This window comes from Diceros bicornis, chromosome 23 (assembly GCF_020826845.1).
Source record: "Diceros bicornis minor isolate mBicDic1 chromosome 23, mDicBic1.mat.cur, whole genome shotgun sequence".
Lineage (NCBI taxonomy): Eukaryota > Metazoa > Chordata > Mammalia > Perissodactyla > Rhinocerotidae > Diceros > Diceros bicornis.
Window position 1 is genome coordinate 607,039 of NC_080762.1, and position 21,727 is coordinate 628,765.

The 21,727-nt window shown below is 47.0% G+C and overlaps 1 protein-coding gene across 5 annotated transcripts in view; it reads right to left on the reverse strand.

Annotated features, from left to right (window-relative positions):
- ARFGEF3 (ARFGEF family member 3) overlaps positions 1–21,727 on the reverse strand; it is a 158,050-nt gene that overhangs the window by 37,963 nt on the left and 98,360 nt on the right. For all 5 annotated transcript variants that reach the window (XM_058566189.1, XM_058566187.1, XM_058566186.1 and 2 more), the window contains 9 exons: positions 14,996–15,162; positions 13,782–13,947; positions 9,303–9,410; positions 8,767–8,982; positions 8,498–8,608; positions 6,636–6,786; positions 5,064–5,384; positions 2,867–3,000; positions 762–907 (listed from right to left, as the gene is read on the reverse strand). In XM_058566189.1, the coding sequence (XP_058422172.1) occupies positions 762–907; positions 2,867–3,000; positions 5,064–5,384; positions 6,636–6,786; positions 8,498–8,608; positions 8,767–8,982; positions 9,303–9,410; positions 13,782–13,947; positions 14,996–15,162 (1,520 nt within the window). The remainder of the gene's footprint in view (positions 1–761; positions 908–2,866; positions 3,001–5,063; positions 5,385–6,635; positions 6,787–8,497; positions 8,609–8,766; positions 8,983–9,302; positions 9,411–13,781; positions 13,948–14,995; positions 15,163–21,727) is intronic.

Here is a 21,727-nt window from a genome sequence, read left to right on the forward strand (position 1 = left end):
TAAATAAATGGTTGCTGTTTTAAGTCACTAGGTTTTTAGGGTGGTTTATTATAGTGTAATAGATAATTGATACACTGTTTCTCTGTAACTAAGTTGTTTTCTACCCCCGTCCTTACTAGAATGTTCTCAGGTTAGCAAACTGAGTTCCCCAAAAATACTTTGTTTTATGACATATGGCTACCAGAGAAGCACTAAAGGACCATGAAGAATAGTTATCACTGCAAATCAGGGCAACAATTTTCCCTTCAACTCAGATGTAGCCAGTCATCATGTACTGAGATGCTGGGACGAAGTGTAACCCTATAATTTATCATAGGAACTGCCTTCCCTTGGAGAGTGAAACGGGTCCTGGGATTTATTTTGTTGGGAAAACCAAGACGTATGGTTCCCCTACCTAGAAGGCACTGCCCAGAGTATTTAGCTATTAGAAAAGAGAGACTAGCAGGAACAGAAGCCTGGTTACATTCATGTACAGAAATGAAGCTCCAGATGCAGGCTGATACCAGAGCATAAAGAACGAAAAACTGTCTGTAGGGCACCGAGCCACGTCACATAACTGCAGAGAAAGAGGGTCAGAGAGAAGCCAGGGCAGTGCTGCCCTTTGGGGCGATCCTTCAGATGCCATGATGTATAATCAGAGGACTACGATGTTTGTGACCAGGTGGCGGAGACCTTCTCATTACTGTGGCCCCACCTGACTGGAGACCCCTGTGCTGGCTCTGCTGCTGGAGTCCCTGCGCTTCCCACGTCCAGGCGCTCACCTCCACCAGGTGCGGGGCCACAAGGCCCCAGCAGCGCATCACGTGGAGCAGGGGCCGCAATTTGCTCCGCACAATCCTCAGCATGGCATCCCCGAGGCGGAACAGGTGGAGGGCACTTTTTCGGTCTTGGGTGGATTTAATTTCTCCTGTAAGACAGGAGAGGAAGACCAGGTGGTTAATTCAGCAAGGCCAGGGTCCACCTCTCCTGTCCACCAGTGCCCCCAATGCTGCCGTGACAAGTGTGAACAATGCCTGCTGATAAGGAGGAACGATCCAGTGGTTAGGGAGGAGGGCTGCAAAGTCAGACTGCTGGGCTGATCCTGGCTCCACCATTCAGAGACCGGGTTACGCTGGGCCAGACGTTTACCTCTCCAAATCTGCAGTTTCTCCCCGTGAAAGTGGGGACAATAGTACCTCCTTCTTAAAGTTCCTCTAAGGATTAAATGTGATGATACTCCTAAAGTGCTTACACAGGGTCTGGCCCATACTAACCGACCCACACTCATAGCTCCTGTCATTACTGTTGTCATCGCCATCTTTCACTGTCATCATCCACTCCGTCAATCTTCAGTACCACCGCTGAAGCCCCTGCGAAGCAGGGCAGGCCCTTTGCTGCTCAGTCACCTGCCCTGCCCCGCTTCCGCAGAGTCCTTGCCTACTCTGATCTCTTGCACTTCTTTGCCTCTGTCACTTTAGCCTTCTCCACTCCCTTCTTCCTCATGTCCTGTGGCTTCTCCTACACTGCCTATAAAATGCTGATCGTTATCAGGCTCTTGCAACCAGAATGTGCCTCTCTAATGAGTCCTGCCATATCAAATAAACTTCAAAATGACAGTAATAATAACGGTTGACATTTACTGAATGTTTACTCTGCATCAGACATCGTGCTGGTTCTTCGCATCTTTAATCACTTTAATTTTTAAAGCAAACTTGAAGAAGTAAATGTAATTATTGTCATTTGACAGATTAGAAAATTGAATGCCAGAAAGGTGAAATGACCTAAGATGACGCAGCTGGTAAGTGGTGAACACAGCATTTTAACTCATATCTGACTTATTCCAAAGCCAATGCTTCCTCCTCCTAGGTCTGCTGCCTCTTCCTGACCCTGCTCATTGCTTTTTGTGAGCTCAGGGCCTGCTGATTTCTCCCATGCGAAAGCCTTTGAAGGTTGACCCTGGGCTCAGAGATGCTCTGGAAGTGTGCTGGGTCAAGGAGGATGACATTATATAGCTAAGGTTTTAAAGTCTACTAAAAACTAGTGGGGTAAGGACGGTGTTTCTCAAATCAGAATCTGCAGTAAGGATCAAAAGGCCAAATATATTACACTTAGAACTTCAGGTTCCTAAACACGGAGGGAACCTCAGAAGTTGTACAATCCAACCTGCCACCCTGGTGGGTCCCAAGCATGTGGCTCTGTGCCTCTGCCTGAACTCACAGGGATAGGTGCTCACTGCTTCAGCACAACCCTGGCTGTTGAGGGACAGCTGCACTTGAGCCCAGCATGTGGCTCCGTGCCACCCATCTGGGACCCCGGGCAACTCAGTACAGCTCTGCTCCCTCTCCCACAGGCTGGCCTTCCAGAGAGCCTTTCCTCTTCCCCTGCCTCATCAGCGAAGACAGTGATACTGACCCATCATTAAAGGGATATGCCCTGACAGCAGTTCTCCTAAGAGTGGCATGAGGCTTCTGTTGATCCTTGCATTTTTCTCTCCCACCTGTCCCTTTTGGAATCAATAGCCGATTCTGTAAGCTGGCTGGACAGAGGTGAGTGGGGTGGTTTGTGATATGAAGAAGGGCTCCCACCCTCATGTGAAGCTGTCTGCACCCTGAGTGGCCAGTTTCTACATGACAAGCACTAAACTGCGTAGAATCACCCAGTGCAGCTGCAGTGTAACAGCGGCAGCAGGGGCAGCAGCAACACTTCCATCCACAAGAATAACACCGCCCCCACCCATCACGCTCTAAAAGGATGACAATTCTGCCCTTGAACTCAGCTCAGTGGCCGTATGCGAAGGGAACGTGGATTCAGTCTTCAGGCTGCTGGTGTCAGGGTCTGGGCTGTTTCCTCCTAACCTCGTGGCACAGTTTCTCAGGGAAAGAATTACCTGGCATTGCCAGAGAGTAATCAACTGTATCTGTGACAGAATGGAAAAGCTGTGCCTGTGATGCTTTCTTCAGCTGGTAAAGAAAACCTCCCAAAGCCATTAGGTTTAACTTATCCGTAGCGTCTTCAAAGAGCCTGGATGAAACAAAAAGATTTGTTACTTGGAAACAATTCAGCAAAGTCCTTGTGGCAGAATGATTATGGTAATTTTGTTAGTAGTGATTAATGAGAATGTTGTGTAAACACTGTAAAGAAATGCACGGTATTATTTTATCTATAATTACTAGGTATAAGTCTGCTCTAACTACGAGATTTTAATCTGCAGGGCACAGACCACGTTTAAAAAAAAATCTTTGTATCCTCATGGCCCAGCTCACCCATGGTAGGCACTCACAAAATGTTTGGAAAGAAGTTGAAAGATGGCAAAGAATTGCTCCCAGAAACTGAATAACTGAGACTGGAATCCTTAGAATTAGCTTCAGTTTCATAAGCTATATTAAAGAAAAACCCAGCAAGTTAATCAAGGCTTTTGTTGGGCTACAACTGATGAGAATAATGCTGGGCTTGGCTCTGAGGAGGATACATAAGCCCAGCAAAGGAGATCCTGTAAGCCCCCTGAGGGCAGCCCCTCTGACTCAGGCACCCGGAGCCCTGACGTGTGGAAGCTCAGGTGTCTACTCCTAACATCATGGGCCTTGTGGGTTCTTTTTGTTTCCCACTAGGCTGGGCGCACAAATTTCCAGAGTTCAGGAGGAGGACTTAGAGGGGGACCCGAGGCTCCCCGGAACCCGAGTGTTGAGACCAAGGACCACTTCATGTGGCCTCATGAGGAGTGAGGCGAGCAGCCTCCCGCTGCTCGTGGGTCACCCGCTGCTGCCTCCCAAATCTGTGGTGACACCACAGGGGCAAGCAGCCCTGTGGGGTGCCACACACTGGGCAAGGGAGAGTGTCTAATAGAGACTGAACAAGACGGGAATCGGTGGATTAATCATTCTCAAATTACTGAAACAAAAACATTTTTCTTGCTGTTTTATAATTCCAATTTAACTCCATTTGGTCTCTGGGTCCCACTGCCTGTTTCTTCTCCCTCTTTCCCAGGAGGAAGACAGTGTGGCTACCACATCTCCCTGACACCACTGGCCAGATTCCGAAAGGCCTTCATACCACCTCGCTGGGTGAGCAGGGAAGGGATTACCGCAGTCAGCCTGCACGTGCCGCGTAAGCAGACTGAGAGCTGAGTCTCGGGGCAGCGATGTACAGACGTGTACTGAGGTCTTCCGGGCCCCAGCCAGCGACTGCTCCTCCCACATCCCCACCGCCTGCTGTCCCCTGGGGTGAGCCCTCCGGAACCTGTGCTGGGGGCCTGGGGCACGGCCACCACGTGCGGAGAGTGACGTGAGGTGGCACCATGTGTGACTGGAGACTAAAAGCACTCTCAACACCAGGAAGTGTCATCAAACAGCTGCGGTACTGTCGATTTTTCCCTTTCAACCTTAACATGGTTGCTGGGCATCGTTTCATAACATATCATACTCTTGGATTTTAAAATATTATCAAAACACACTGGATTTTTACTATTTGCCAAGTTCTGTCTTAAGTGCTTCCAGTGTACTAACTAATTTAACTTCTCGGCTACCCTGTGAGAGAGTCACGTTATGACCCTATTTTTTTTTTTTTTGTGAGGACGATTGGTGCTGAGCTAACATCCGTTGCCAATCCTCCTCTTTTTGCTGAGGAAGACTGGCCCTGGGCTAACATCTGTGCCCATCTGCCTCTACTTTATATGGGACGTCGCGACAGCATGGCTGGACAGTGGTGTGTCAGTCTGCACCTGGGATCCAAACCTGCGAACCCCGGTCCACCAAAGTGGAGCGCTCGAACTTAATGACTACACCACCAGGCCGGCCCCATGACCCTATTTCACGATGAAGAAATCAGGGCCCAGGGAGGTGGAGGTGCCTGACGTCAGGGAGTAAGTGCATAGCTTTAACCCCGGGCAAATGCCTCCAGAGCCTACTGTCCCGTCATCAGACAATAGCTCACTCTAAGTGTGGGGTGTGGTGAGAGACAGAGCACATTTGAAAAAAAATCAAGAGGTTTAAATGACTGGCTGACACGTCAAGTTGTGCTGGGCGTGATCTGAGACCAGAGGAGCTGGATGTGGTGCCGCCAGGAGGTGAGGGGAGAACGGTGCGCACCTGTCGGCCTGGGTGGACAGCGTGAGCACGACCTTGGCGGCACTGCTCCCGGTCATGAGGCTTCCGCCGCGGAAGTCAGAGGCCCGGCCCCGGCTGCCTTCCCTGATGAGCTCTTGGATGGACAGAGGCTGGATGACTGGGGTCGTGCTCAGCGAGCTCTCCTGCTCCAGGCTCTGCTCCAGGGAGGCGCCCTCACATTGCGGGGCCCCAAGGAGCTCAGAGCCCCCAGGTGCCTTCTGGGGCTGGCTGATGGTCAGGGGGGGCTGAGAGGTGCCGTCGCTGAAGTGGGTGTGCTCCAGCATGCCCACGTACTCACAGACCCTAGAGAGAGCCACAGACAAGCAGCCATTAAGAGCTGCAGCCCTGCCAGGCCAGCTCTGCAACCCAGGGAGACACAAAGCACATTCGGCCAGCTCTGCAGTCCCCCCCATCTTCCTCCTTCCTCCTGTCACAGCCACATCTCCCTCTCTCACCCTCTCTCTCCTCACTATACATATTTTTTGAGTTGGACCAGACAGGCTGGAATTGGGTAAGGATCCTCGATTCACTCACTCGCCACGAGCTGGGAGAAAGGTGGGTAATGAAGCCCTGTCCATCCAGATCCGCCCTGGACAGCTTACAGCTCATCTGGACTTTGGCTGTTTGAGCAGTTTTCCCAAGGGGCCCTCTCTCCTCTCTCTGGAGCTCTGATTAGGACTTGGGGAGCGTTTCCTTACTCTGAGATCCCAGAATGAGTGTGCAATTGGCTGATAGGCCCTCCGGCCACAGTGGGCCCCACTCCGGGGCTTTGCCCAGCCACGTCCTGCCCGGTCCCGAGAGCTCCACGTAACCAATGCTGGGAGGGGGTGGGGTGGTCTCCTGACCGTGGCAAACACAGGGAAGGGTCACAACACACAGAACAGCCGCCAACTTCCAACAGAAGCTGGGATGAAGACAGCTCGTCCAGAAAACGCCCAGTTCCCCTAAAGACTGGCCTGGAAACTCCACTCTGATAGTCTATCATCAAGTTTTCGATTCCATGTAAATTGTCTGGATACAATTTAAGTCATTTTCTTTTCCCCATTTTGCCTGTGAGAGCAACGCAGAGCCTCCACATTAAACCCATTCTGCTCCCGGCTGATTCATCCCGGCTTTTTCATGTGTCCCTCTCAAGGCGGGTTTTTCAACCCATGAATGATCTGCACACTTTTCTCTTTGAAACTGGACAAACATTCACGGCTGTATTTGCTATTTGAGGAGGTTAAACTGAACCCAGATCCGGCTGGTGCCCTGGGCAAGATCCGGACGCCCGAGCCCTGCCATGGGCCATGACCCTGCTCCCCACTGCCCCACCGCTGCTCTGACGGGACTGAGGCATCAGGCGTGTGCCAAGGGGGAGTTTAAGAAACAGCCTGGCACCGCCCTGTGCCCGCGCCATGGGCAGTTCCTCCGTCCCAGGCCCGCCTCAATGCCAACGCCTGGAGAGACGAGCTGTTCGTCTCAGTCGTGGGAGGACTGTGGAGCTATCGCTGTGTTCTCGTCTTACGAGGCTGTGCACTGTGCAGCGGACTGGGGCGGGGTCCCGTCGGGCACCTGAACACGTGTGGCCAGCAGTCGGGGTTGTGGCTTCCCATCTCCAGGCCCACACTGAGGATGGCGTCCATGCACAAGACGTGGGCTGTGTGCAGCCACACCCCCTGCAGCTTCCCGATCTGCTCCAGCTTCTGCTCCACTTTGAGTTTCACTGTGCCAGAAAGACACCATTAACATAACAGCCGAGAAGGAGACAGAGAGGGAGAGAGGATGAAAAGGAAAGAACGTGCTGTGGTGCGGGCAGAAGGGGAGCAGGTGTCACTGGGTGCCACTGGCAGCAAGTTCCTCAATGTAGGTCCCCGTGGTTCATCATGCAAACTACCAGCCCCCAGGCCCACAGACACTGGTGACCCCGGCTCTGCGGCTTCTGAAGTTGGATGGATCCTGAGCTGGCAGGCACGGTTCCTCCAGGCCCACCCATGGGTTCTGGGTCACTCACAGCAGCGAGGATGGGCTTCACCTGCTGACCCCAGCTACAGCCACCTGTGCCCACAGCCCCCCTGCCGGTGCACTCAAATGGATGATAAGAAAGAATCCCCGGCAGCCTGCAAGTTCTCTCTGAGGTTTCTGTAGTGTTATGTGTTCATGACGATGACCATCTAAACCTGTGCATGTACACCGAGTGCCACGATGACTGCTCTGTAACTGAAAATCACCACACCATTTTACTGTGAGTTTACATTTATATTTGTGATCTTCAAATAACACCTTTTCATTGTGATGACTAATGAGAAAGGATGCAGAAGGTGACTTAAGATGTCAACTACGCACACTGCCAAGGCAAGGCCAAATGACAACATCCCCCATGAGTAAGGTTTCAAGTCACTGGAGGATGAGTCTGGTGGGATAACTGAGAGATGGTCCAGAAACCAGAACGACAGTATGCTCCCTACTGAGGAAGCCAAACCATATTCTTGTTTAGGGGCAAACTGATTTTTAGCAAAGCATCATTTGTCTCATGGATGTGATATTGATTTTTTAAAAATTTGTACATAATTTAAATATTATGGTTTTATAACTTTTTAAGAACTTTAAATGTAGGAATTTTTATGTAATTTGTGGTTGTATATATTAAGTAAAACTGTGATGCCCTTTTTTCAGTTAACACTGGGGATCTGAGAGCTGCTTTCACACGAATCTCTATATACTACTCAAGTTTGAGGAACACTGACTTACCCCGTTTTTCTCAGCTAACAATGCGCCAGCTGTTTCTGCACCTGGCTTACTTGATACACAGAGGTAGTACGAACTGGACCAGGCCTCCCATTTCTCCTTCTGTTCACTGCCTGCCACTTACCTCCATTGCTATTAGGAAGGCGATTCTCTTTCCTTACGTCTAGATAATCATCCGCTTCATTGACTGACTGATTTTAACAAGTTAAAAATCCTTTCTTTCCTGAGTTCACAAAGCTCAGGCTTTTCCCTGACAAGAGCACAGTGTTCCTGAGCTTCCTCTCAGGGACTCCCTCCATCTGTTTCATTTCCCCACTCAGAAAACTGGCCATTCTGCGTGCGCAACCATAACCTGAGGGTCCTCAAACGTGCCCTCTGTGAAGTGCCAAAGCCAGTGGCCAGATGATGACCGAGAGGGACGAGTTCGGCCAGGTGGGCCTCTGGTGTCCTACAGGACTCCTGTTAGCAGCCGAGAGCCCTTTCCCGGCGGCCAGCGGCCAGTATACTTCCTGTGGCCAGAGGGATCTCCTGTAAGCACTCTGCAGGGTCGGCCACGTAGAAGAGACCCAAGCCTATGCCCCAGCAGATCTCGTGATCAGTGGTAAACATACGCTGTGTCTCACCCCCGGAATGGGATGAGTGTCTGCCTGCACGTGCAGATGTGTGCACACGGGCCCCTCAGCTGCTACCTTGTGCTATGGCGTCACTGGGTTCCTGGGCTTCCTTTTCCTCCTTCTCCTCCTGGACACAGGAGGCCGCTGCCATCTGGGCAAGGGCTGAGGCGCAGTTAGCTGCAACTCCTGTGGAGAGGACAAACGGCTGCCCTTAGCCGAGTCTGTTCTCTGATCGTTCCCCGAACAGAGCCCCTTCTACAGGGCCTGTTTCCCAGGAGGGCCACTCGCACGTGCTCCTCGGGACACCCCTCAGGCCCCAGTCAGGGACACTGCTCTGGCCCCACCTAGCGCACAGCTCAGCCGTGAGGCTTTCCGCAGCCCGTCAAGGCTCATGCAGATCGCGTCGCGCTCTTTGTGGTTCTGCTCTTTGATGCCTTCCGCTCCCAGGATGAAGGCCAGGCCTTTGGAGCTCCCTGCCATTCGGCCAGTCAGGGGGGTTGACAAAGTATCGATCAGGTTCTTCCAGCAGCCGACCAGAATATAGCGAGCAAACGCCACACCTAGAACAGGAAGGGGCGTGGGTCACTTTCTGGAGACCAAACAACCTGGCAATGAACATGGGTTAGTGACCGTCAGATCAGCAGTACCCATTTGTACACAATGCCACTACAGGAAGTATAATTTAATGGATTATACTGGACTGTGTTTCACTTTGTGCTTATAAATAACGAATGTTGTATCACCAGCTACATGATGCTAAATAACTCCATTGGGCACTTCTTCTGCCAAGACAAAACCTTGATTCGTTTATGTCAGCACAGAAAGCACCACAGAGGAATTCAGTTGCTGGTAACACAGGCGACATCTGCGTGTCCACTACCTGCCACAGTGGGGTCATCGATTCTCCGCGCCTGGGTGAAAGGAGACTCTGCAGACGCCGAGGCCATCAGCTGGCCCCCAATCGCACTGCTCTCTAAGCCATCAATATCTGTCGAGGAAAAAGAGCAGCGTTTTCCTTGATTAGAACACTCCAGTCAAAAAAAACAGCCACCACAATATTCATTTTTCTCCAGCAAATATCCATTGGATCTATTATGTACCAAGTAGGTAGCAACCTTTTATCAGAATATTAAAAATTTTGTTTTATTCATTCAGTATAGTTTTCTTTCATTGCTAGAGCATTTTTCTATTAGGTTGTTGTCTATTTTTTATTTGAAAAAATAAAGATAAACTCTGCTATCTCTGTTGTTAGAAAATCTATTGATTTAGAATATTTTGATCTTTGAATACAGTCATGCACCACAAATTGATGTTTCGGTCAATGATGGACCACAGATATGACGGTGGTCCCATAAGATTAGTACCATAGAGCCTAGGTGTGTAGCAGGCTGTACCATTTAGGTTTGTGTAAGTACACTCTGTGATGTTCGCACAAAGACAAAATCACCTAATGACGCATTTCTCAGAATGTGTCCCCATCGTTAAGCGATGCATGACTCTACTCCCTTTTATTCAAAACCATGCATTATTCCGAGATTTTATATGTTACCCTAGGATTGCCCTAACATGGATTTCTCTTTCAGATTTTCCTCATAAGAAGTAAGAAGAGGATAAGCCTCTTTGGTCAGATAATTGTATAATCTGATTCCAAAGTACAGTAGTCCCCTTTTATCAGTGGTTTCAGTTACCCATGGTCAGTTGTGGTCCAAAAATATTAAACGCAAAATTCCAGAAATAAACAATTTATAAGTTTTAAATTGTGCGCCATTCTGAGTTGCGTGATGAAATCTTGCACATTCCTGTTCCATCCCACCCGATAGGTGAATCATCCCTTTGTCCAGAGGATCCACACTGTACATGCTACTATATATAGTCACTTAGTAGGATCTCGTTATCATATCGACTGTCAGGCATGGCAATGCTTATGTTAAGTCACCCTTATTTTACTTAATAATGGCCCCAAAGCACAAGAGCAGTGATGCTGGCGATTCGGATATGCCAACGAGAAGTTACTGTTGTTAATCTCTTACTGTGCCTAATTTATAAATTAAACTTTATCATAGGTGTGTAGGCATAGGAGAAAACACAATATTTAGGGTTTGGTACTAGCTGTGGTTTCAGGCATCCACTGGGGGTTTTGGAAAGTATTTCCTGCGGATAACGGGGGATTACTGTACAATAATAATACCTTAATAATAATACCTTACAATTTTCAAAGTGTTTTCACATAACATTTTTTTCATTAGATCTTCCCAACAACTCCAAGTAGGTGGGCAGGGTAGGCGTTATTTTTCCTGTTTCACAGAGGAGGAAACAAATATTCAAAGTAGGTAAGTTGCCCAAGGCCATGAGGCTGCTAAAAGAAGGAATCAGGCTTAGTATTCATGTCTTCTAACTCCCATCCAGGCACCTTGCCTGACACCATACTCTAGCTCAATACCTGATCCTAATTTACCTTGTTTAAATTTTTGTTAAAACAAACCCTCATCTATGGAATTAGCTCAATGAACTGCTCCTTACCACGCTGGCAAGAAGAGACTCGCCCGGGGTTGAGAAGCCTGGGCTTCAGCCTTGGCTCTGAATTACGTAGCCTTGTAGCCCTGGGCCAAGCACTCCATGCTCTGGGCCCTGAATTCCTCAGTATAAAGGAAATAACCACTGGAGAAGGGGCCATGGAGTCGAGGCAGATGTACTTGAATGCAACACAGGGAGGGAACGTGAAAAGAGAGCAGCGTGAGTCTACTCCTCGACCCCAGAACTTCACCCTCATCCCCACAGGGTGAGACTTGGTTGCACGTGTTTGAAACAATTATTTCATTATAGCTTTGATTCTTACAGTAACTCCAAGAAGCCTAGAGACTTCCGGCAACCTATCTCTTTGAAAGTTGCCAAGAGAGCAGATCTTAAAAGTTCTCATCACAAGAAAAAAAATTGTAACAGGGTCTGGCCAGGTGGTGTAGCAGTTAAGTTCTCGTGCTCCACATTGGCGGCCCAGGGTTCGAAGGTTCGGATCCTGGGCACAGACTGAGGCACCACTTGTCAAGCCATACTGTGGCAGCATCCCATATAAACTAGAGGAAGATGGGTACAGATGTTAGCCCAGGGCCAATCTTCTTCAGCAAAAAGAGGAGGATTGGCAATGGATGTTAGCTCAGGGCTATTCTTCCTCACCAAACAAACAAACAAAATTGTAACTATGTGAGGTGATTGACATTAACTAAACTTATTGTGGTGATCATTTTGCAATATATATATATGTCACATTGTTATGTTGTATACCCTGGACTAATACAATGTTAAATGTCAATTATATCTCAATAAAACTGGGGAAAAAAAGCAGGGTGAACTCTATACGGCTACTAAAGTGGGAACAGACCAGTTTCATGGAAATTAATTTGACTTATGGTCAAATGGTCTAATGACATTCACCAGAAATTGCCATTTATCAAAGCTATAATGTTTCCTATGTGCTAGGTAAAGGACTGATGAATTCGAGTAGTGTAAAGTCAATCTGAGCGCTAATTCCACAGTTCTACAGAACACCTTGACATGACACCAGGAATGGCCACAGTGAGCACAGTGCTGATGAGGAGACCACTGCCACTGCTTTCTCAGGCACATAATGAAAAGATCAGATGGAAGTTTCCAAGCCCTGGGTTAACTGCTGCTCAAATTCACTCGTCACTTCACACCTGGAATTCGCTACAAAGAATCATAGGACCCTATTTTGTTGAATTCTTATGAAAAGCCTATGTTTTTCTATCATTAGTCTCAAGTTAGATGACTTTCCTACGGACGCAGCAATTGCACTTACTCTTCCATTATAAAAGAGAGGGCCGATTAACGTAATGACCGATGAATATGGCTACCGTGAATAGCCTTTATTTCTTCTTTTTTACATCTACTGAATGACTCCTTTTACTAAGGTTCAGGTAAGAGAGTCATGGAGATCAATTCTGCCACAAACTATGGTATGTGAAAATTAAAGCTGGCACATTTAGGATCCTCATCCAAATTCCAAGGCACTTATAAGGTCTGGGCAGTACCTTCGATCCCTACCTTAGGGAGTTTGTGAAGACAGATGGGAACCAAGCCTTGCTTACAGGTAGACTGTGTTAAGTGTCTCACACATTTATGGACTCCTCTTTTTCAAATGCATGTAAATGTTACAGGGTTAATAAAACACAAAGTGGTCACCTGTTCAGTGATCCTGACCCCCAGGGCCTGGAACCCAGTCTTGCTTCTCCCAATTCCATCCTGGTTCTGGAACCAGGACTCCGAGCGCCAAACAATGGCCAGGACTCTGCCTGCTGTGAACACACTTCCTGGATGTCTTCACTCCCTGCCTGACTCCTAAACAGTGCCTCACCCTGAACGCCTCATGGTCGGGTTCCACCTGGCACTTTACAATGTCCACCTTTGTAAGAGCCTCCGAGACCAACCCCAGGCAACAGAATGTACCCTCTGGATAACAGACTCTGTCTCCCCGCTGGACCCTCCAGCCTAGTCCTGTTCCTGCCAGCGTGCCTGGCGCAGAGCTGTGTGTGGACATGTGGTGGCCGAGGCACCAAGAGGACAGGCGGAGGGCTGTGCTCTACAGAAGCTGCCAGCTGAGCCAAGAGAGGAGATCTCTCAAATCAGAGACCAGTCCTGCAACCCAGATCAAACAAGGACAGGCTACTGATGACCATACCAAAGTCTTGAGCATCTGACATCACAGTTAGGCCACAAAAAGCCATGAATGGCTGTTTTGCCAAAAAAAATTGCTTCATGGCCACACTCCATCCTGCTCTCTATGCTCTCATGTGAACTTCTAATAGTTAAATAGGATTTTAAACACTCTGGACACTGAAGACAAAGATGCAGGGCAACTGTTTGGTATTATTTTAAATTCTGGAGCAGCTGAGAAGGGAAGGGAGGCCCTCTGAGATGGACAGGAATGGGAATGAAGCCAAGTTTAAAATCAATCATTTTACATTACTGGCAAATTCCCAGAAGCACTGAATGACAGAGGGTATCTACTAACACGTGTGAGTTTCGAGGAATAAGTCTGGGCTTCGCATCCAGAGAGCACTTCATATGCCCAAAAGAGGCCTACAGTTTTACACCAACAGACTCAGGTGCTAAATAACTCCTAATCTAATGGGGCAGAGTGAGCCCTGCAGGGTCTCACATGGAAAAGAGACAGAAAGGTCCTATGAGGGACTTCATGACACTTCCTGGAACTGTCACCCACGGTCAGGGAAGCTTTGTGGGTCTGTTTCAAGGTCTGCCTGACACACTGCTGCTTCTCTGAAAGGGGCTGTGAAGCGTGAGCACCCCACCCCGAGTGCCGTGCAGCCGAGAATGGGCCACTGACCGGTCAACATGGTGATGAGGGGAAGGCTGTTATCCTCAGGGCTGCCCCAGTAGCCAGCTTCTCCCAGCATGTTTCTGTCGAGCACCTGCTGGTAGAGTTCCTCAATCCAGGCCTGGGAGAAGACCATCAGTGACCCGCTGGTCTGGAACTGCTTCAGGAACTCTTTCTACAGAGACAGCACACGAGAAGGGACCAAATGCCACCCCTGCAAACAAACGGGCTCCTCTCCTCTCCACTCTGCACGCCCTAACTGAGGCAAGGCTTATAGAAAACAAAACCTTGTTGACTGGGCGTAGGGCTGGCGAGGGGAGGGGACACTGAAGTGAAGAATTCTAAACTCCATGGAGTTCCTTTCACTTGTGACATCTTTTTAAGGAACCTGTAGACGGATGAGGGAAACTACACTTTATACTTTCACTCTGAGGTGTGGGAGGATTAGACACTGCTCAGAAATCTTGAACAGAGCAGTGTCTTCTCACTGTCCCAAGGGCAGCAGAGAGGGAATGCGCTCCCTGAAAGAACGCACATGTTTCTAGAGACACTTGACTCACATTCCTGAAGCCACCACTCACTCTTGGGAGTCAGCAGTTTATTAAGCAAACGAGCAACTGCTGTTTCCCTTCCTGCAACTCCCTGGATTTAGGCTCACGAACTGATATTAGGGCACACTGCGGGGCGGCTGGCTCAGGCAAGGGAGCCATGCCCCAGGCATCACATCCTGCTCCCTCCACACCTTACTGGAGGTGCTCTGTTATCCACACTGGAAGCTTAGCTCTGGGTCACGAGTAGGTTGGGTACATTTTGGGACGTAATGAAGAGTTTTTGTAACACCATGCCCTCATTTTTAGGAAAGGGGACCATTCCCTGTATATCTTCTGATGTTACGTTCACATGTTGATCACGTGTTTTTGAACGTGTCTTACACGTGTGTGTGTGTTGGATAATGCCACCAGATGAAATTACTGGCCGCTGACAGGCAGCCACTTCCTGGCACCGGGGGTTCTCTACTCTCTGGAGCAAGATGGGTAGCTTTGCAGCTCATGGTGCTGTGCAAACTGCACACCTGTTCCTTTGCACTGCGTCTCTGTCCACCCTCCACAGACCCACGGCCATGCCCATCCCAGAGCAGCATGGAACAGAGCACACCATGCCGTCCCGCTCAGGGCAAGGATGCTTGGCCTTCCAGCCCAGAGGCCCCTGCCTGTCACACTCACCATCATGCCTGGTGCCAGGGAGGGCCGCTTTCGGTAGTAGTCGCCGTTGGAGAGCTTCAGGTTGAGGAGCAGAGCACAGTGCGCGGCCGTGTACAGGCTGTCCGCGTTCATCAGCATCTGCAGGCCAAGGCTGCTGCTCCCATCCAGTCTGGGAGAGTGCATCAAGCCTAAGGGAGAGAATCAGGAGACCTTTGGGGCCACGAACAACGTGCTCAGCAAGACCAGCTGCGAGAGCCGCGAACTAATCTGGTGAGAGGAACATTTTATAAAGTAGCGACAGCCAGCAAGGAGTATCGTTAGGTCAGATATGCGCCTGAGGCTGCAGGGAAGAGCACGGATTCTGCAGTGAATCTAGCTGGGCAATTCCGGATCTCTCACTCACCAGCTACTTTGGCAAAATCACCTAAATCCTCCAAGTCTCAGCTTCTCTACCTATAAATGGGCAGAACAACCGATTGTGTCTATCTCCTGCTCAGACTCTCCAGTGACTTCCCATTGCAATATAATAAACCCTCATTCGCCTTCTCCCTCCTTCCCACTCTCTGCAGCCACCTGAGCTGTCTGCTGTTCCTGACCACACCACGCCTGGGCCTGCCTCAGGGCTTCTGCACTTGTTTTAGCCCCTCCCCAGAATGGTCTCCCAAGATCCCTGGATGACTTGCTCCCTCGATTCTTCCAGGTCTCTGCTCAAGTGTTAGCTTTTCAGAGACCTTCACTTTCTATTCCATCTGAAACAGCATCCCCCTCACGCCACCCCCCTGCAATATTCTTCCTCCTCACCCTGGATTCCTTCCCCTTGCCTCAATGGCATTTATTCTACCAGCATTATATATATATATGTCTTTTTTGTGAGGAAGATCAGCCCTGAGCTAACATCTATGCTAATCCTCCTCATTTTGCTGAGGAAGACCGGCTCTGAGCTAACATCTATTGCCAATCCTCCTCCCTTTTTTTTTTTCCTCGAAGCCCCAGTAGATAGTTGTACGTCATAGATGCACATCCTTCTAGTTGCTGTATGTGGGACGTGGCCTCAGCATGGCTGGAGAAGCGGTGCGTCGGTGTGCACCTGGGATCCGAACCCGGGCCGCCAGTAGTGGAGCGCGCGCACTTAACCGCTAAGCCATGGGGCCGGCCCTCTACCAGCATTATATTAATATATATCTGTTTACTGTCTGCCATCACTACTATTATGTAAGATCTATGAGAGGGTGGGACTTTGTCAGTTTTGTTCCCCACAGAATCTTCAGTGCCTAGAACAGTGCCTGGCCCACAATGGGCCCTTAAAAAATATTTGCTGAATAAATGAATAAGAATGAGTGAACAAGTCTGCTATGAGAACTAGATGCAATAACACACATAAGATGCTTGCTGCAGTAACTCATAGGTACAAACTTTTCTAAAGGTAACAACGTTCCTCAAAAGCTAGACATAGACTTACCATATGACCCAGCAATTGTACTCTTAGGATACAGGCAAATGAACTGAAAGGAGGGATATGAACAGATACTTGCACGCCAATGTTCAACACAGCATTATTCACAATAGCCAAAAGGTGGACAAAACCAAAATGTCCATCAGCAGATCAATGGATAGACAAAGCGTGGTCCATCCATACAATGGCGTTCTCACACGTGCTGCAAATGGAGAAGCCTTGACAACATTCTCCTAAGTGAACAAGCCACATGCAGAATGACAAACATTTTGTGATGCACTTATGTGAAGTACCCAGAATAGGCAAATTCATGGAGCCTGAAAGTAGATTAGAGGGGCCAGGGGCTGGGGGTGGGGGGGATTGCTATTTGGGATGATGAAAAAGTTCTGGAAATAGTAGTGATGGTTGCACAACATTGAGAATGTAATTAGTGCCACTCAGCTGCACACTTAAAAATGGTTAAAATGGAAAATTTTATGGTATATGTATTTTATCACAATTAAAACAATAATATATCAAAAACCATTGAATTGTGCACTTTAAATGTGTGTACTGTATGGTACGTGAATTACATCTCAATAAAGCTGTTCATCGATGAGCAGAGAGTTTCAAAATATACATAAACTAATAGCTGTTGGTTTCCCCCCATTATTTTTTGAAACATTATTTTATACTTACAGTGTTTTCATTTTGAAGGGCTCTTTGTGCTTTCTACAAATTAACTGAAAACCAAAAACAAACCCACAACAATTCTATCTCATGCTCTAGAGACAGGCTCATTTAGCCAGGGAGGGTCTGTGCTTTGTTCAACTTCCAAAGCCGGTCAGCTTCCCTCACAGTGTGGTGTCAGCCCCATGGCTGCACCTGCAAACACTCTGAGGCAGGATTTAGGGCTGTAGGTGGCACAGCCCATCCTAAATATGTGCATGCAAATGACACACATGCATACACTCTTAGAGCATGTCTACAATTATCCTTTAATCAAAAATTGCCTCCTACATGAAAAGTAAAAAATTTCAAGAATTATCGAATAAGTGGGAAATACAAATTTGTAAGTGGAATGTTTACTTCTATACCTGTGAATTTCTTAATGAATATGCTAGTAAGACGACATGGACCAGAAAAAGCTTTTGAAGTTGAAAAAACATCAAGAACTTTGCTATATTTGAGAACAGCATAAACATGTTTTGGTGGGAGTAAGTGCATATTATTCCAGTAAAACTGCCGTGGGCAGTCAAAGGTTAGGCACGGCCTTTGCCTTGCCTCATAGAGTCCTGTAAGACCTCTGCAGCTGCCTGAAGAGACGTTTTGCTGAGAGCACTTTGCAGTCATGGGGCAGAGATGCATTTTAAAAGGAAGGGCAGTTTTGAGAGTGGGTTTTTAAAATGACACCCTTGGTCAGGCTATGAGCAGTGTGTCTCGGCCCTGATGGTCCACAGGAACACTTTACATGCTTAAGGTCCTGGTGGGGCTGGTTCCAGTTCTCTGGAGGAGATAAAGGCACAAGACCAGTCTCCTTCCATGGGGAACAGAAAGCAGCATTCAGCGTTGTCGGGCATTTAACCCCTGGATTACACATGAACATTGGAGTCTTTGCACCAGGAAAAACAAAGTATCTGCAAGCGGCTTTGATCTTAGACAGCAGCAGTAATTTCTTTTAGAATTTTGAAACCAACTACTATTTACCTTGGAATATGCTCAGATCCTGAAAGTGAAAAGGCAGCTAATGTGTCTGCTGACACAGAGACTTGAATCATTCACAGAGATGTGACCAAGCCCCGGAAGGCACTGCTGGTGGACATGCCGAGTTCTGAAATAACTTATCAGATTTATTAGGAGCAGTCTGTTGGTACTGGCCTATATCTCTGTGCAGATTAATTTCTTTTCTTTTTTTTCTTTCTTTTTTTTTTAGGAAGATTGGCCCTGAGCTAACATCTGTTGCCAATCTTCCTCCCTTTTTTCCTTTTTTCTCCCCAAAGAAAAAAACTATCTCCCAGTAGATAGTTGTATGTCATAGCTGTACATCCTTCTAGTTGCTCTATGTGGGAAGCCGCCTCAGCATGGCTTGATGAATGGTGCGTAGGTCCACGCCCAGGATCTGAACTGGTGAACCCTGGGCCGCCGAAGCCGAGTGCGTGAACTTAACCACTATGCCACTGGGGCGGCCCCTGGATTAATTTCTTACATTACAAAGAGCTGGCAAATTTGATAATCAAACATAAGGAGGTATAATCTATCAACTTAAGGAAGAGAATCATTTTCTTGCTATGCCAGATATAGTTCAGCGGTGATATTAATAATGGAAATAACACAATAGCTATAATTTATTCAGTGCTTTCTATTTTCTAGAAGCAATCTCTTTTCCTATATTATTTCATTTGAAATATGAGCTATATACCAAATGACTCACTTAATTTTACCAGTAAGGAAGGTGTTTTGGAGATGTTATGTAATTTACCCAAAGTCAGATAGTCACGCATTGTTTAATGATGGGGACACGCTGTAAGAAATGCGTGGTTAGGCGATTTCATCATCGTGTGAACATCATAGAGTGTCCTTACACAAATCTGGATGGTATAGCCTACTACACACCCAGGCTCCATAGTCCTGATCTTCTGGGACCACTGTCATATCTGCAGTCTATTGTTGACCACAACATCCCCATGCAGTACACGATTGTACAGCTAGACTTGGCAAAGGTCTTTTGGGCACACACTGCAGGTGTCTTGCACTGTGCCGTGCTGTACTTGCCTCTGATGCTGTGGAAAGAAGCTGCTCTGCCACGTCCCTTTGTAATAGACAACCTGTTTTCCGCTCATCCTTCTGACTGGTCTCACTGCAGTGCTATCACATTTGGGGTGACAAACTACAGGAACCACGATCTTTAACGTTTTCTGGCTATCTGTTTTTTCCAGTGTTCTGTAACTACAGTCCATTCTCTCCCTGTATAATTAAAATGTGCTTCACTGTCAGGGGCACGAGGACTTGCTTGACTGGTTACCAGAGAAAGACTGAAAACAAGATTAGCATAAATGACCTTGAAAAGTCTCTTCCATGTCCAAGATAACTTGATCTTTAAAAAATAAACATTAAATACTTGATATAAAACATTTACCAGTACTGAAGAGTATAAAAAATAAGAACAATAGTCCCTGCTTCTCCCAAGCCCCAATAATGCCCGTCCCAGAAAGACTTCCTTCCTGGTACACACTTATTGTGTAGAAATATACAGTCGTCCCTCAGTATCCACAGGGAATTGGTTCCAGGACCCCTGCAGATACCCAAATCCACGGATGCTCGAGTTCCTTATATAACGTGGCGTAGTATTTGCATATAACCGGCACCCATCCTCCCATGTACTTTCAATTATCTCTAGCTTACTTATAATACCTAATACAAAGTAAATGCTATATACATAGTTGTTATACTGTATTGTTTAGGGAATAATGACAAGGAAAAAAGTCTGTACATGTTCAGTACAGACACAACCATCACAGGCCTTTTCATCCACGGTTGGCTGAATCCAGGGATGTGGAACCTTTGGATACAGAACCCGTGGATACGGAGGGCTGACGGTAATTAGAATGAGGTTGTACTACATACAATGCACTGCAAATTGGTGCCTGTAAACAATATATCTCAGACATCTCTTGATATTGGCACTTGTCGATCTGCCTCATACTTTTTTAATGACTGTGCCTATACTACTGCATGGTTGTATTGTGATTTATTTAATTAATGCTCTATTGGTGGATATTTATGTATTTTCAGTGATGAAAAAAGTGAAATGATGAAATAACTTTTAGCACTTTTGCAAGTGTATCTGTGGGATAAATTCCCAAAAACATAAATATATATATAAGTTTGATAGATACGGCCAAAATATCTTCCAAACAGTGTTATGCCAATTTTTCCTTCTACCAATGGTGCACAAGAACACCCTCACACCTGCTCGAAGTGATGGGCACTGTCCACTTTCTAAATCTTTGTAATAGATTATATGACACTGCTTAGTAACAGATTTCTTTAAGTGTATGGTTCTAGGTTTTATATGACACTACTGTTTTATTTTATGAAGACAGAAGTTATAAGAAAAATTTTTTAGCTATTTGGAAAAAGAAGAAAATGAAAATAATCTGTAATCATACCATTCTAAGTATTATTAATATTTTGATGTTAATTTTGAATCCTTCTTTTAAAAATTAATTATGACCATTATCCCTATCATTAAATATTATTCAAAAACATCATTTTAAATGGCTACATAATGTCATAAATGGATGTACTATAACTCATTTAACTCTTCCTTTACTTTTGGGCATTTAGGTTACTTCCAATATTTTTGCTGTAAAATAATGCTCTCATATGCATTTCGATATATGAATCTCTGCTTGGGTTTCTGTTCCCTTAGTATAGATCCCCAGGAGCCAATGAGATGCCAGGTTTCCATGGACATCTGTCTGTCAGGACTTGGAAGATTGTTACACATTTGCTGTGGTTGATTTTCCACCAGGACATCTCCGATCTACCCATCCACCCGCCCTGGTCTGGCGTGACAACTGAGAGCACGGCGTCTGGAGCCAGACTGCTAAGGTTCCTATCCGGCAGCACCACTTTGTAGCTGGGTACCCTGGGTGACTCACTACCTAACCTCCCTGTGCCTCAGTTTCCTCATCTGTAAAATGAGGGTAATACTACCTACCCTGTGGGGTTGTTGTATTAAGTTAATTAATATATGTAAAACCCTTAGACAATGCAGGACGTATGGGAAGTGCCACGTTAGTGTTAGCTATTATTATTCTTGTAGATACATATGAATGAGCACATTTATATGCTGAGAAATGACTCCAAGAAAGGACACCCAGATACTTCAGAGAGAATCTCTGGATGGTGATTATTGTTTATTTTTTGTCTTTATATTATTATATTCTCCAAATTTCATATTCCACAAATATCAGGGTATTGGAGGAGGATTTTGTTAGACTACTTACTCCCTAACCCTGCTTCCAGAATATTTCTCTTCCTCCCTTCATTAAAGCAAACCAACCAACAAACCAACCAATCAGCCAGCCTTCGTCCTTTGAGGTTCATGCCATTAGCCCACACCTTCCACTCCTCCTTCTCACATGTGACATGCCAGGAACGTCCATATTTATTGATGCCTTTGCTCTCCCTCCACGCTGACACCTGCCAGTATCCTGCACAACTTCAGCCTTTTGATGGACAGCTCATCTGATGACAGGTCCTCTTAGATCCTTGACAGCCGTGCCATCCATCATTCTCTCTGTCCCTCCTCTACC